General features: G+C 38.1%; 1 protein-coding gene across 5 annotated transcripts in view; it reads left to right on the top strand.

Annotated features, from left to right (window-relative positions):
* DENND1B (DENN domain containing 1B) overlaps positions 1–17,422 on the top strand; it is a 243,148-nt gene that overhangs the window by 167,293 nt on the left and 58,433 nt on the right. For all 5 annotated transcript variants that reach the window (XM_037907882.2, XM_043552708.1, XM_043552705.1 and 2 more), the window contains 2 exons: positions 2,197–2,298; positions 12,534–12,659. In XM_037907882.2, coding sequence (XP_037763810.1) covers positions 2,197–2,298; positions 12,534–12,659 — 228 coding nt within the window. The remainder of the gene's footprint in view (positions 1–2,196; positions 2,299–12,533; positions 12,660–17,422) is intronic.

The raw sequence follows: 17,422 nt of genomic DNA, 5'->3' as shown, positions 1-17,422 counted from the left end.
AGTGTAGTTAATTGGGGCAGAAGACATTGGAAAACCTAAGTTGTACTGTTTTACCAACAAGATCAACTGTTTAAGGAAAGCAATGTCAGGAGGGCAGATGTGGGGACGGCAGACACTCGCTGAGAATTGGGGCAAAGGGATGAGAGGGGGAGCAAGGGCAGTTCCATAGCCTACTCCAGGCTGGATAGGGGAAGAGTTTTTATTTCTGGTCCTATGGCAGTTCCTTGGTCGCTGGTGCCCTGTGTTTCCACATTCCATCGGCGGCTGGTCTCCTGTGTGCTGATGCGCCCTGCCTAGATGCTGGTGCCCTGTCTCCCACTCCATCCTGGTGGCACACATGTGTGCTCCTGGGCCTAGTGTCTCCTCTAGGACCCTTGGTGGCCCAAAGACTGACCTGGCTTGACCAGGGAGTCACATGAGCAGCCAGCTCCCCCAGCCAGCTCAGGGCATAAGCTGTGTCACCCCTGTGTGGTCGCTGCCCACCAACCCTGGATGCCACAGCCTCTACTGCTAGTCAAGTGAAATAAAAGAGGAAGAGGATAATTGTTCCTACATACTCCCCAACAGGTGGTGGGCCTGATCCCATGCCCCATGGCAGCCAGTCCCCCAGCCAGCTCAGGGCATAAGCTGTGTCACCCCTGTGTGGTCGCTGCCCACCAACCCTGGATGCCACAGCCTCTACTGCTAGTCAAGTGAAATAAAAGAGGAAGAGGATAATTGTTCCTACATACTCCCCAACAGGTGGTGGGCCTGATCCCATGCCCCATGGCAGCCAGTCCCGCTCTTCCTCCAGGCCCCACTCTTATTTCCCCCTTCCCTCCTGTTGTATGCAAGGGGTTAGAAACACACCGGGATTCTGCTCTTGCCTCTATGAGGTATTGTGGGGCAGAAGACATGGCAGGACAGAAACATACATCAGCCCCTACAATATTTCGATTGTGGTGGCACTAGTGCCTCGTTGACTTCCCTGTTCCATCGCTCCTAATGATAGAAACAACTACAAGTTCACCTGATCTGCTTCCTGTCATTTATAGATTTCAAATAATGATGATACCTAACGTTTCTGATTTTAGTTTAAAAGAATGCTAACAGTTTAATTTGATATTTAATTAGTGCTGAACCTGTTGACTAGTCCTTTCACAGTAAGGATTTTGAGATCGTTTGCTTTCCTCTTCCTTATATTTTATGCCATGCCCTTCCCATCTATAGTTCAACTGCTATTCAGCACCTTCCTTTGTTTCAGTAGTAAATGAATTGTAGCTGCAGCTGTCTCACCAATCGTCATGCTCTTTGGCTGGCTGGCAGACAATGCTATTCTGACATGCTGATGTAAAAGACGTCAAACTGCTGTAGCATTATGGTCACCCAAATCATTTGTTCGGCTCCCGTGATAGAGTTTATTAGGCAAATCTTCACATTTTTTCCTCATTGTAAGCTTAATTTTTTTCTTTAAAAATAAAAGGCAAACTGGGTGCATATATTATGTCACAGATTACAGTATATTCATTTTACCTTTTATAATTTCCCTGAAATTAAATGGTGATTGTGTACTGTTTTTTAAACCCAATTTTGCCACTTTCACAATCTCCATACTTCTTGGGGCTACATAATTCATTTGTGATTTTGAAAACTTTGAAACACATAATGATAGATACTAGGCGTAAATATCATCAACCAATTGTTAAAGTATAATGCTGTGTCCCCTAAGTGCCCACTCATAGTTTCATCCCACATTATTTTAGTACTGGGGTCAAAATAAACAAATGAAAACTCTTTGAACTGGTTAATAGTTATCCAAACAGTTTCAGCATGAAGGATCCAAGTGCACCTTCAGTTATATCTGTGCAACCCGATTGCCAGCAACAGGATTGCGTGGATGTAAATTGAGGACAGAAATTGTCCAGAAAAATATCTGAATAAATTTACGGATTTTAATTTTGAGGTTCCATACAGTACATTCTGCTATTTCAAAGTGTATGCAGTTTTTGCACTATTGCTGTTTACTGAAGAGGAAAGTACTTTTTAAAACTTCATATAATGATATCCTTGATCCAAAACATGAAAATGTTTCTTTTTCATTTATTTGTAAATTGTTATAATCCTCATATAATCCTCAGTTAAGCATAGAAAATTGTGTAATTTATGAGGACAATGTATTAAAATACGAATACCCTCTCTTGCATTTTTCTTGAACAGAGAGTAAAAAATAGATCACTGGAGGATGTGGTTATGCTAAATGTTGACACAAACACTCTAGAAAACCCATTTAATGACCTGAACAACCTACCTAGTGAAGTGGTAAGTCTGATGGGTATTTCATGTTGTTGTTGTTTTTTCTCTTCTAGTAGCTTGAATTACTAATAGTGATTTTTGCCTGCTTTTGCTAACTGAAATAAAAGGAATAAGGAAAAAAAGTACCAGCTGTGGCCCCATATTTAAGATTTTAACTTTTTTTGACAGTTGAGGAGATGTTGAATGGAACATCATATTCCTTATTGTAAAAGCAGGATCATAATTATAAAGCTAGCTGCATTCATTAGGCATTGCTGCTTTAAACGCAAGAGTCTCTTCATCTCATCTTAATCATTATATTACAAAGTAGGCATTTCTGTCTGCCTAGTGGCATGTCTTGCAAAAGAACGAGAGAGTTTTTGAAGGCAAAAAGAAGAAGGGGGCCAATTATCGGCTTCTGCTTCCCTGCCACCTGCCAGCGCTTTTCCTTTTAATTAATGATCTGATGGCACTGGTCAATATAATAAGAAATGCTTGTACAGTTGGGGTCAGAAAATTCAGGCTTTGATCAACTTCAACTTTCTGAAACATTTATTTGTTTTCTCTAAATTATTTCAGTTTTATTTTAATCTCTTCTATCCTGCTGAGGGTCGCATGAATGAAAACCTACACTGTTTGTCATTTGCTTTGGCAGAGCAAAGACTGCTTACTTAGAATTCTATTTGTAAATTAAACTGCTAACCCAGTTTGTCATAAAAGACATCTGATCCTTTTGAAATGACGAAAACTGTCTTTTGTCTGTAAAGGATGATAAATTAAGTGCCAGTTCTTTCTGGACTTTGATCTTGCAAAGATTTTTTTTTCCCCTGCTGCTTATAATGGAACATATTCTGTATTTCATGTTAAATACTCTCAAAAATGCATTACACTTACCTTGCTTTTCCTTAATATAGTGCTGAAAGGATACCCTTTTGATACCAATGTGTGTATTTCAAGTTTTAGATATTCAAGATATAATAGTAGTATGCTATTTTAAATGTGTGTCAACAAAAAGTATTTTATAGAAAGGAGTGAAATCAAATAGTAGCCTGTTTCCAAAATAGCAGTCTTTTTAAAACTCAGTATTTTAACCAAACTAAGGCACTACAGTGACTGATGAGCCCTATCTTTATCTCAGTGGTAATTTGTCTGAGTACAAATATAATAGAAAGCAAAATCCTGATGCATACATTAATGGTCACAGATAGTTTATTTTAATATTATTACTTTCTTAACTTTTCTGAGATAATGAAGGCATAGTTTGACCAGATAAAGTGTCAAATACAGCAATCTCCAAGATCTAATAAAAGAATTTGATATTGTTTATATTTAATCTGATTGTGGTATATTTGTCAGTCATTTAAAATGTATTGTATTTTTTATAAGAATAACAAGTTAAATCAAAAACTACCAGTCATTCATTGTTGTGTCAGTAAGTCTGGCTGACTTTGCATTAAGTGAAAAATGTTATTTTGTTGAGGTTAGAATATATGCCATAAAGCATATATCCTTTGTGACGTAATAGTTAGATGTGAAATTCAGAATTAAGCGTAATCTTCAGTTATAGACCAGTACTGTAAGTGACAATGATTTCAAATTGTAAAAAAGAGTGCACACATTGAAGGAAATCTGTTTGTTTTTAAACATGCTTATCAAAATACTCTGATTAGGCAGGCTGGATTAAAATAAAATTAGTGAACACAAACTCCCATACTTTTAGAGGTATGCTGTCCCCCAGGATGTGTGCGGGTAAGTGCTGTTAATGTTAATAAGGGTTACCCAGGTACATAGAGTGCACAATGGACTTTTTATAAAATACAACATTCCATATACAGTATGGAACAAAACAGGGAAACTGTGTTTTTATAGATGTCTCACTTGCCAGATTTTATTGGAACATATTTTTCTGGATGAAACAAGTTTTAGTAGGTTACTTTATATTTTGTTTGAGTCTCCCCATCTCTTTCTGACTTGAGCAGTGAAACAGTTTTCTGTGTGGAACTAATTTGTTAATTAAAAACACGTACAAATGTGAGTGAAAAATCCTAAACAAAGGGTACAGACAGTATACAGATTTGGGCATATAACATGACCGGGGAGAGCAAACTGTCTTTCGTTCGTAAGAGAAATTACAGTTGCTAATATATGGATTTTAATATTTCAAGTATATTATAAACAATATAGAACAAAAATGATAGATCAAATTGAAAAGATCACAGCATATATTTGCAGATGTAAAACATATAAATACATATAAATAAAGCCCACAAATGTACAGACAAGGGTAATAAACCTTTTGATGAAAAAATATATAATCAGGAATAGCAATTAAGAGTGTTAAACCAGAACAAACTGCTGAAAGTATAAAGGCAGCTTTAAGTTTACCATCCCCCTCCAAAAACTGATTTCAGACAAATTAACAAGCCACCATAATAAATTTAACATTTTCAAAGGATGTTCTAAAACTGTCTCTTGTGTCTAAAAGGAAATTGGATAACAGCTTTCTTAATCAATAAGCCTGAAGATAATATGTTTTCAGTGGCGAGGCATATAACAGTTTAGCAAAGTCTAGTAATACGACTATTAAAATGTTAATATTTCTTGTATTGTGAATGGATTTCTTAAAAAAATATAATATGAAATCTGAAAAAATTACTATTTGATATTATGTCTAATTCATTATAATTAACTGAGATTTAAAGGACCTTTTAAAATCATTCACTTAAGCATTTAAATTATACTTACAGGCTAGATAACTTTCTGTGCATGTGAACTCTATTATTTTGTCAGATTGACCAGTGGTCTTGACTGTTCAAAGGTCAGTGGTCACAGTTGTCCTGAATTACCAGTCCTTTTTTCATGTGGACCCTCTGCTGAGTTGCATGCTGTAATCTTCTTAATGGCTTCATTCCAATATTCACACATAATATTCTAGATTTATTGACTGTTAGAAATACTACCATGCCAGTAGCAGTTCCGCTATTCCTAAGGTATTTAAAATTGGAAAAATAAATCAGTGCAAGACTTTCAGGAATCCTTTGTTTTCCTTAAGGGGGGAAAAAGCCTTCTTCCTGTCTTCTAACAAGAACACTTGTTTTTAGATTTCATCATTTCACTATAGATTTGTCTCATTTCTTTAAAGAAAAATAAGCAGCTATTTCAGTAAGAGTAAATTTTCTAATACAATAGTCCTTAGAACACCATTTTTTCTTCTTGTAAGGCCTTATAAGTTTTCAGTGGTGGTTGAAGTTCCAAGAACCTCAAAATTATAAATGCTGTGCCCAATCCAGCAGTGACTTACACACATGCTTAACTTTGTCAGTGGGACTACTCATGTACTTAAAGCTCAGCACGTTCATAAAGACTTGCAAGACTGATGTCATGTGTTTAATACCATGAGCAGTTCCATTGACCTCAGGATTGGGCCCTCTGCTTGTCTTGCTGTGTGTCAATGCTTTGCGAAATATTTATATGATTTGTGGAAAATTATGATTTCTTTAATATTTTCTGCATTTTGTTAAATAATGGTGTCAAGTACTAAAAAACTATAGAGCAACTGAAAGAGAGATGGTCTGTATAGCATTTAGAAACTAGAATGCAGAACAGTACCTATGTGTGTCCTTTTCATCAAGAATTACATTTTAGATACGTAAAGTAAACCTGTTTTAACACCGTAAATCCACTCCATATTTGATAAGTAGACTCTAATTTATTCAGAAAACTGAGTATTTGCTTTGAATAGTAGTTCTTGTGAATGTTATTCCTCAAAGTACAACAGTTAGTGCTGTTGTAAACTAAAGTGTGATTAGTTCCTAACTGTGACACTGATTGCATTAGTCAGAATATTTAAATTTTTTTACTTATGAAGTGTGAGTAGGAAAATGTATTATAAAAATAATTATTAATCCATTAGAAATTCAGAATGGCTGGCTAGCAAAGTAGGCAATATTGTGAGAGCCAGTTGCTTACGTGCAGAGATTTTTACAGTCATTTGGCATCACAGTGAACCTTGGTATACGTTTAGAATTTAGAATATTAGGTTAAAAATTACAGCATTCTTTGAACCCTATTTGGTTTTGGAAATATCTACATTTAAGCAGATACCTGTCATTGTTAAAAATAAATGGATATTTAGTGTTAGATGATGAAGGGCTGAGATGTCCAAAGTCTGTGCGTAGAGAAACTCTTTTCATTAAAATAATGATCTCCATATTCTGAGGTTACCTTTTGTTTAAGTAAATTTGTTTTAATCTGCCCTCCACTTCTCTTCTTTAGCCAATCCACTTTCTCACTGCTAGTCACTTGTCTTATTCTTACAGTGGCCTGATTTTAATAGGAATGCTGATTGAAACATAAGCAGTTCCCACTCATGCTGGAATAATATCTTGAATATCCACCTGGAAGATTCGAGAACTTTGTGCTTAGGTTTGTAGACAAACAAACATGTGATTTGTGTCAAGAGGCCTGTGACAAGTTTATTTTACAGAATTTACAATCAAACTTTAAAGGAATACTGGATCCAGTCCGGCAGTCTCTGAAGCTCTAATCGTGCAGGCCAAATTCATGCAGGTGGTTTCTGAAATCAGTGGGACTACTCACCCAACTTTGATTCTGTAAACATTTGAGCACTTGGTTTACTTAGGTACTATGGAGTAGGGACTATGCACATGTATAAGTGTTTGCAGGATCAAGGCCTGGGTGAGTAATCCCATTGATTTCAGAGAGACGACTTGCATGAATTTGGCCTGCAGGATTGAAGTTTTACAGACTACAAAGATTGGATCCCGTATTCTATTAAAGTTTGTTTGTAAATTCTCTAAAGTAAACTTGTGAAAACTTTTGTAAATTTTGGTGCAGGACTGGGTCCACAGTGAGATTAAAAATAAACATTTTAAACTATGTTAACAATTTAAATGATGAAAACTGAGAAAATTTTATGAATTTATTTTGCATCATTCATTCTGTTTTTACTTTTATATTTATTTCTACTTGGGCAATAAAAAGAAACTAATCTGTTTCACTTTTATTTCTAGTCAGTTTCTTGTCATCTTTACTTTTTTGCCCTCATGCACTATGTAGCACAAAGTATGTGGGTTGCAAGAACCCCAAGGGAATGTTTCAATTAAAAATCCCCCCAAAATGTTTTCATTGGAATATTAAATATAAATGAGTATTTATATTGATCATAAAATATTTATTTATTCTTCTTATGAAGGGTGAATTTTGGCTTCAATCACCTTTACAGGGTTCATTGGCATACATCAAGCAATCAGGGTACAAGTCACATGTGTTTAAACTGATGATATTTTATCCTGAGTCAGTTGCATTTTTGAAAGTTTAAAATCTTCAGGGGAATACAGTGAATATTTCCAAAGTTGTGACACATTCTTTGCTTACCTCTTTAATATGTCTAGATTTTACGTTTCAGAATGTCCCAGCATGTGGTAAAAAGCACCAGCCAACCAACCAGAAATCCCGACAGTCTCTTGATGATATCCTATTAGTTCCAACTTTTCCACATCTCTGCTTTACCCTTGCTTGCTAGTGTTTAACAGTCAGTGAAGTGACCTTCCCAAGAGGATCCAAGAATGGTCAGGGCAAGATAAAGATAAACATTTTGCTTTCAGTGCAGTTTAAGAACCCCATCTCTGACTGCCCTAATGGATCACTAGTGTCTCCTGGAAGCAAACTTGATTGTTATTCCTGCCTCCTGTGAATTGCTTGATTCCAGTTTTAGCTTTTGTGGCTTCCTGAGCACCAACTGCCATACAAGCTACATAACAATTCACTTTCAACCTTATAACATGTTAGGTTTTGTTACTGATATTGTATAAATATACATTTGAAATTTGTTAATCTTTGTTTTATCCATTTGTGTTACTAATATTGCCACTATCATGTCACCCCAGGCGACTCACATTTCCCCTCTTTGGCTTACCACCTCTCGCAAATTATTTTTCCACCTTTCCCTGTTAACATGCTCCAAGATTCCACCCCACAGCCAAGTAATTGAAATTAATCCTTTCAGGAGCACTTCACAGCACCTTTCCCCTCCTCTGTTCACACTTGAATCACTCCTCAAGTACTGATTTATCCTAGTTCAGTCTGGCTTACTTTCAGGCTTCTCCTTTGTTTTAACCACTGCTTTCTTTAGCTAGGTTCTTTTTGGAGAACCTTGTGCCGATACTACGCCAATGACACAGCTCTTGTGGGGACACTGCTAAAGAAGCTCTTGCCGCTGCATATGGTCTGTGGGAAAGACCTGAACTACTGGCAAACCATAATTGCCAAGAGTGGGAAGTCCATTATGATCTAGTGGAGCTACCCCTTGCCTGTAGCCCAGTGTTCTTGGGGAAGGTGGGAACTTGTGGGAGCTTCCCTTGAACTATAAAATAATCTTTTGGAGGATAGATTTGCCTTCATTAGCAGTCTGTATGGGAGCTGTTAACCCAACTCTTACTGCTAGAGCACAGTCTGTCTTGGAGTGAGTAGAATTCTTACCATATTTTATAGGGGAGTACCTTTGTCTTTATGCTGACACACCCTGCTCTTATTTATACCAGATAGACCCACGAGATGGTGAAGTTCTCCCATGTGTATAGCTTACTAGCTTACTTCTTACCATACAAGGCTTTGACCATATTGATTGCTTATCTTTAACGTCTCTGATTGACTGAACATATAGGCTGGTCCCTCCCTCACCAAGCTTTATTTAATCCTTACATCCTTTCTCCTCCCTCACCTCTACCCTTACACACCCTCTCTTCCCACAAGCTCCCTTATCTCCCATCCAACTCTTTCTCCTGTACTCACTGCAACGTTGTCTCTCCTCTCAACAGAAAATGTACCTTCCCGTGCTCTTCAGTCTGTCATTGCTGACTATGTGTTTTGTCCTTGCTTACAAAGATAGTTGGGTGGGTGAATTATCAACATACATTGGTAATCTCTAGCTCTCCCATCCATCCATATGAAAAAATAAATAGAGACATCAAGATCCATGTATGTCATGCCAAAGCAACATATTTTTTTAATAATCCATGCCCTCCCTTCTTCTGACATTTCCATTACTTAATTTAATCATTAGTGATCTTTAAACTTGGAGCTTGCTTATGCATGTAACTATACTATGTTTGCAAGATGGGGTCTTAGACAGTAAGCTCTTCAGGGGAGTGGTCTATTATTTTTAAATGTCTGTAGAGCACACCCGTGGCACTGCAGAAGTAATAATCATATTTAAGATAAATTTATTACTTGGTTAACCTTGTGGTGAAGCTGGTGATGCATCAACAGAGTGTGGTTTATCCCTTTTTCATCAGTGAGATAGACACTTGTGTCAGGTGCTAATTGTTCCATTGGGCTCAGTTTTTTCTAGCAGCAATACTTCTTTAGGACTCTGGGCAAAAAATAAGTATCAGTCCATCAGAAGCTACATTAGAACATTAAGGGTTGTCCTCTAGTTTGGGTAGCTGGATCTTACATTGGGATGAGGAAGGAGTTGCCTAAGTGGCAGTCCACAAAGAGATTCTGGCTCACCACCCAGAATGCCTCAGAGGGATGAGAGGGATATGTGACAGAAAGGGAGCTGTAACACCATTTCAGATGGGTGCAGCATAAGGTCCTCCATTGTTGACCTTTCTTTGCAGGCTGATGTATAGGGAGTAAGCTTGAGGTCTTATTTCCTCTGGTCGTCAAGTTCACTGCCAGCACTAAACACTCCTGGTTCTTGTATATGGCAGCTTGAGCCCGAAAGGTGCTCAGCATTCTGGCACTTATCCAGTAAAACACTTTAGCACATAAATAGCTTAAAACCATGCATAGTTCTATTGATTTCAAGCAGTAAGGTAAATTACACCTTTCTCACCAGTATGTAATAGAATGCATTCTTTAAAAAGGTCCTGTCTCAATAACCATTTTTACCATAAACCAATTAATTCAGTTGACATAATTATGTTGGAAACTAAAGTCTCCTAATTCATTATTTGGGAGGTGAGAAAAATTTTCAATTACATTTTAAAATGTCTGAGCTTTTTGTAATACGTTTCCATTTTGTGAAAACCTGCCAGATTTGTATTGTGTTTATTTTCTGTTATTGCTTTTGCTCAAAAAATGAACCCCTAACATTTGTTTAAAAAATTAGACCAAATACTCTGTTTTAAAGAGTGAAATTTCAATTTGATGAAGATCAGCTTTCATATGAAAACACACAAGACATGACATTATACAAAAAAAATTAAATTGCAATATGCAAAATTTTGCTGTCCAAAGATGGCTTGGAATCACATGAACATTTTTTCACAATCTTTTTTTCACAGCCCTATTTATAATATATAATTTACATGAATGCAAATTTATCTTTTTAAGGAGGAAAGGGGGGAAACTTCTGTCTCTTGCATTTAGGAAATGTTCTACTGGATTTAAAAAAGTGGAAATCTGGTTTTCATTTTTGACAAACCAGGTTTCTATACACTGACCCTTGCTCTCTTATTTCAACATTAGTGAAATATAACTGTAATTGCTGACACATCTCTCCGTTTAAAAGAACTTATGAATGTTTTTACCCTTGAATTAAATAAGCTTCAATTTTAATAACTTTCAAAATAATCAAACTACAGAACAAAGAAAGTGAAATGACAAGCATTTATTTTTGCAGCCTTGAACTGTGTAACTGTTTCTTGTACTCTCTCCTTTTTTTTTTTTTTCTTTTGAGGTGTAAGTAAAAATACTTAAATGAGCATTGGTGTGTGCTCTCCATGGGCTAACTGAATCAGACTCTAAACTTTTATCTGGATCTATGGAGCTTGGATATAAATTGAAAAGATCACAGCTATGGGGAGAAGACCTATACTGTAAAGGCCTTTCTGCATAGATTATGAACATCAGAACTCAATAATTTTTTTTCAAAACTATAGTTATAATTGGACCCAATGGGGGTCTCTCTCTTTGATCAGATCACAGTAACTGTGACTTTACAGTGGAAAATGTCACTGCTGTGAAGGTTTATCACCTGTAGAGCTGGTCTTTTCTCTGATGCCGTGTTCAGTTCTCATTAGCATTATTCAAAGTTTAGTTGTTAATTAGGTTGACACTTCAATTACAATCATCATCTACAAGAACAGTCATGACTGCTTGCATAAAGAAACAAAAAGATATTCATTCTTGCATACATTTATAAAAGAATGAAACCTGTTTTGGTGATACTTTGTGCTTATAAGGGTAGCCTAAATGTTCTGGTTAAACAACTGAAAATAAATGATGCTTTGGACAGAATCTGATAACTTATGTATTGTTTTGCAAGGCACTTTGCAATAAAAATTAATATGGAAATACATCTTCATAATAATTGCAATTGATTTTTTTCTCCAACTGTCTGGTATTCAGCATCTTAAAACAAGGGTGGAAGAACTGCTCTTATTAACTGCATTCACACATCTTTCTTGTTTTTAGGAATATCAGAATAATTCCAAAATATATGATCTTGCTCCAAAGCTTCCTTAACAAAAGAATGGCCTTTTAATCTAATGTTACTCATGCCTTCCAGAGTTGTACAATCAGAACTTGTTTACCACATAAAACAGGGTAGATCTTCAGAAATCAGATGCTGGAATTAATGTTTTTCTTAATGCAGGTGCCTCATCACTAATAAAAGGATCCTGTCCCCTTCCTTCTCCATCCTTTTCACCCCCTCCACCCCATTCAGATGTTTTATTCCTTAGGCCAATTCTAAAGACACTGCACTATTGAATTTATACAGGCTTTCCCCAACTAGCAAACAATAGTGGCAACAGCTCCCATGATGCATGAAAAATGATGTATGCTAAGAAGTTGGCAACAAAAAAACTAAAATTGAGTGGTAAGTGAGCTTTAAGTGCCCTTAAAAAATAACCCTCCACAGCATAAATGAAAGATGCCCAACTGGCTTCATCTCAGACAAGCAGACACATGTTATGATTGCAAAAAATCTGCAGAAAAATGGCTCACAAGCAGTTTACTGTAAAATAATTAAAGCTTATTTATGTCAAGAGGCCTTGGGAAAAAAAAAGAGAGCATAAACCAATTTACATTAGCACTTTACCATCATCCCCTGCTTTCGTTTCAATTAACAGACCAGCAGGTGCTCTTTGCAGTTAAAAAGATAAGCTATCAAGGAGGAGGATGAATTTTTGGCTGACCTGTAGACACTGTGGTTTGCCTGCTGATTGGGTTCATACCTTGCTGTACCAATTTCTGAGGTGTTAATTTAACTGTTCCTCTCTGTCATGCAGGTCTCAGCCTTGAAAAATAAACTGAAGAAGCAGTCTACAGCTACAGGTGATGGAGTAGCTAGGGCCTTCCTTAGGACACAGGCAGCATTGTTTGGATCCTACAGAGATGCACTAAGATACAAACCTGTAAGGCTTTTTATTATTTTAATTTGTTTTCCTTTATTCATAAGAACAGAAACTCATTATTTTGCTGTCTGCAAGAAAAGTACTAAAGTCTTATCACAATCTTAAGGGTTTCAAAAAATAAAATGTCCTAAATGTTATCTTAAACTTGATAATAAGGTGGTAATCTAGAAGTTGCTTCTTTGACTTTTGAACCTTGAGCATCTGAATGATCTGTGTTTTACTTACAGTAGGTACTTGCCCGCCAGCAAACTACTTTCCCTTTGTCTCATTCATTGAAACTAAAAATGGAGCTATAATAAAGAAACTACTTGTATGACTCACTTAGGATTATTGATGGACTGTAGGAACTGACAAAGTTGGGAAAGGGGCCGGCTAATTTGGAGGTTGGTCATTTTCTCTACTTAGAATCCACCAAAAGTGAGCTTGGTAGAAGCCAAGAATCTTTTACTACCTCCTAGCAAAGGCTTGGAATCATCTAGTGGAACTGTTTTAGGTCTGGCTGTGTCAGGAAGCAGGGCCTGTGGAAGAGCCAGTCTCCTGGCAAATTAAGGAGCACAGCTGGCCGATAGTAGGCTGCCTGATTGGCTACGCTGACTGATTGGTTAGAAGAGGAAGCACACCAGCTCTTAAGCCCTGCAGCAGAAGCCCTTCAGCAGTTGCTCAAAATATTTGCCAGTGGCTGTGTTAGTGCCTGTGCCTGCCAATGGCCCCAGCCTTGTGCCTGCCTTGTCTAACTCCAGATAACCTGCTCCTGATTCTTGGCTTCAATTCCTGATTCTCTTCTCTGGCATCTGGCCTCTGATTCGGTCTTTGACACCGGGCTCCAATTCCTGACTACCAGCTCCTGCTCTAACCACTCGGTACAACCGCCCGTGCCCTGGTCACTGGTGAATCTAGCATGCTCATGACCTGTGACATTCCTACTTTGATATCAGTAATAGAGCAGGAAGGGATGAAAGCCCAGTCTGTCTGAGCAAAATTTCAGAATGTGTGTGTTTCTGAGGCTCAATTGGTGCTTCATAGACTGGAGCTAGAATGGATCTTTGTCTTTTCTGTTTTGTTAATGCTAGTGGAGTAATGCTGAGCCTATTGCTGACAGATGTGGTTAATGCCTATCAAAAGATGGCACTTTCACAGCTGCAAGTAGATGTTCAGAGAAGCAGCCTACTTAAAATACTTTCCTCTAACACTGACTTATTTGCAAACTACTGAGTGGTCTCTAATCTCCGTTTGGGGAAGGATAGTGAGATCATGTTGGTTTGGTAACTCCAGTATTATCATGATCTGATATTTCTGACACTTTTGTCTAAATTCTGCCTGCTTGATGTCCTGGATTCAGCTCTAGTTAACAGAATTGTTGGTGATCTTATGATAGACATGAGGGATCTGTCCTTTGAAATCTGTCAACCTCTGATTCAGATGATCACTAGATGTAAGAGGGTAGGCTGTGGTTCCTGATACTAATAGGCAGAATTGTTTGTTGATCTCTGATTACACTCATTCTGGGATGTGACATATCAGAAGTAATGATGGGTGCCTTCTTGTTGCCCAAGCCTCTCTTTTACAGGCTGTCTTGTTTGTCGTTGACCTTTTTCGTACTGACCCCTCACTGTCATTCTGACTGGCAGAGACAAGGCAAGTGAGGGAATATCTTTTATTGGACCAAATTCTGTTGGTGAGACAGATAAGCTTTCGAGCCACACAGAGCTCTTCTTCAGGTTTTCTGTGTGGCTCGAAAGCTTGTCTCTCTCACCAACCAGACATTGGTCCAATAAAAGATATTGCCTCAACCACCTTGTCTCTCTACTGTCCTGGGACTGACATAACTACAACTACACTGCATTCTGACTGGCAGGCATTTTTCTTTAGATGAAAGACAACTGACTAAGTTGAACCCCTATAAGACTGAAATGGTGTACCAGGTATAAGCAATCGAGATAAGCAATTTTAAGGAATGTGTGAATGCGCTATTTTTTTCAGTGGGTGGCCTCTGGCAACTACAGAATTTTAGAGTTAAAGTAATTGCTATTTGACCTGAAAGTCCACGTTGCAATAGTATCTAAAATGGCTATGCAAAATTTCAAGATCTGTAGAATCCAGTGCAGGACTCAAGTTATGAGTGCATTTCAGACACCCAAAGTTCTCCCCATTACAGACCTTCACAGTTATTTACTTTTGCTGTCTCCATAATAGAATGATGTAATTTGTTCCAAATGAGATTTATATGAAATTGCTTTGGAAGCTGCAGCCGTTGCAGAATGGGGTTGCCCATCTGCTCACTGGTATAAGAGTGGACCTTTAAGGGAGTCTTTAGCGTTGATTCTCTGCAGTTTGCATTGACTGTTGGTGAACAAACAAGTAAATTTCAGTGTCTCGTTCACATATATCAGATGTAGATTAAGACAGTGTTTTTGAGGTGGAGGAGGCTCTCCTTACGTTCTGACCTGATGTTTGGTCCTGGAAATGACCAAGGAACAGGTCCTTTTTGGTTCAGTAAGTCTGCTGGAGTTCGTCTATAACTGTCTTCAAGATGCTGCACAAGGTCCCTTTTTACTTTGGTGGTTTTAAAAAGTCACAATTTTTCAGTTTTCAGTTTACAATTTTTCATCAATTGCTCCATTGCAATTTGAGAAACCCATGTTTTCCATTGTACTGATAATATGAAATTGTAATACAAGTTGGCAAACATTTTTTAATAATAACCTGTGTAGCTCCTCCTTTCAAGATTATTTGCTTTTGCGCCCCCCCCCCCCCTTTTTTTTTTTAATCCAGTGGTCATATATAAGAGAAATTTATTTGTGGAATCACTATGGAAAAGGGTCTAATTAGGGGTACCATTCTGGAATTTCTCAGCCTGCTGGCCATTGTCAGCCTGTCTTAGGTTGGCAGATACCAGTTAAAAGTGGAAAAATATAACTTAAGAAATACCTAATATAGCTAAAACTTAACATTATTTCAAGTGTTAATATTCGATGTCAATTGCTGTTCATATTGTTTTAACTAATATAGATCCCACCATGCCCAGAAGCTATTTTTCCTTGGAGATAAATCTGACCTCTTCTAAATTGCTGTATAAAATAGAAATGCAGTACACAGTATTTGTTTATGAAATTCATATATTATTTCTTTAGGTTTCTGATTTACAGGATTCTTAGTGTGTTGTTACAGCTGTGACAAAGTTCCTTCTCTACCTTGGTGGGTCCTGTGCTTATTGGTGGATTTGCTTGCCTCAGAGATTTACGGCAGCGATCAGTTTGGCCACTTTTGTGGCTCAGATCTGCTGTTCGCTCAGATAACCTCATCACTGGCCCTCATGGGGAAAAAGAGAAGAACAACCCCCACAGTCTCTGCTGATCCACCATGTAGGTTGGGGAACAGAGACCTCCCCTCTGGTGGAACCCACAGTCCAGGTCAACTCCTCCTGTGTCTGATCAGGAGTTGGGAGGTTTGGGGGGAACCCGGGCGCAACCACTACTCTGGGTTCCAGCTCAAGGCACTGTGGATTGCGGCTGTCTAGAGTGCCTCCTGTAATAGCTGCGTGACAGCTAAACTCCCTGGGCTACGTCCCCTGTGGCCTCCTCCCAACACCTTCTTTATCCTCACCACAGGACCTTCCTCCTGGTGTCTGATAATGCTTGTACTCCTCAGTCCTCCAGCAGCACGTCCTCTCATTCCCAGCTCCTTACATGCCCCCCTACTAACTGATGGGAGGTCCTGTTTAAACCAGGTGTCCTGATTAGCCTGCCTGCCATAACTGAGTCTAGAAAGTTCTTAATTGGCTCCAGGTGTCTTGATTAGCTTGCCTGTCTTAATTGGTTCTAGCAGGTTCCTGATTGCTCTCGGGCAGCCCCTGTTCTGGTTACTCAGGGAACAGAAAACTATTCATCCAGTGGCAAGTATATTTGCCTTTTACCAGACTCCTGTACCTGGGGGGGAGGGATAGCTCAGTGGTTTGAGCATTGGCCTGCTAAACCCAGGGTTGAGAGTTCAATCCTTGAGGGGGCCATTGGGATCTGGGGCAAAAATTGTGGATTGATCCTGCTTTGAGCAGGGGGTTGCACTAGATGACCTCCTGAGGTCCCTTCCAACCCTGGTATTCTATGATTCTGTTTGTGGTAATGCAAATTACCAGACTCCTGTACCTGGTCTGGGTCTGTCACAGGTTTTATCTCTGGATTACCAATTTGAACTTTGGGCAGGTTAATAGTGACTGAGAGTTGTTGTCTAATGACTGATCAAAGACCTACATGAAATGAGTTGATCTCAGTTCAAAAGCTAGTGGATGTGGATCTATATCACAAAAAAACCTCATCACAATTAATTGGCACCATTTGGCAGTATTCTCAGAAGAGATGTGTCCTGTACTGCATGGGTATAGAGAATGTACTCTCTCTCATTCCAGAAACCATAGTGATGGGTGCAGTATGAAAACTCAAATATGAGTCACAGACAGTATCTACTTTCATACTGGAGTTCATATAATGTTTCACATTGGTATTTTAAAGGAATATACTTAAAAGAGAAGCTTCACTCTATAATGTTAAAACAATTATAATGATATAAATTGACCATATTTTCAGAATCAAAACCTGGAGTGCTTTTGTGGCACCATTTTTATGGTCACAAAACAGCCATACAAAAGTACACTTTTTTAATTGTATGTTGGGGTTACTACTGTTTGCTTTTGACTCAAAAGCATATATTTCAGTTTGGTGGATTTTTTTCCAATATCCTAATGCACTGAATGAGTTTAGCTTGAAACA

Source organism: Chelonia mydas, chromosome 8 (assembly GCF_015237465.2).
Source record: "Chelonia mydas isolate rCheMyd1 chromosome 8, rCheMyd1.pri.v2, whole genome shotgun sequence".
Classification (NCBI taxonomy): domain Eukaryota; kingdom Metazoa; phylum Chordata; order Testudines; family Cheloniidae; genus Chelonia; species Chelonia mydas.
This window is presented reverse-complemented; position numbering and strand designations above follow the sequence as displayed.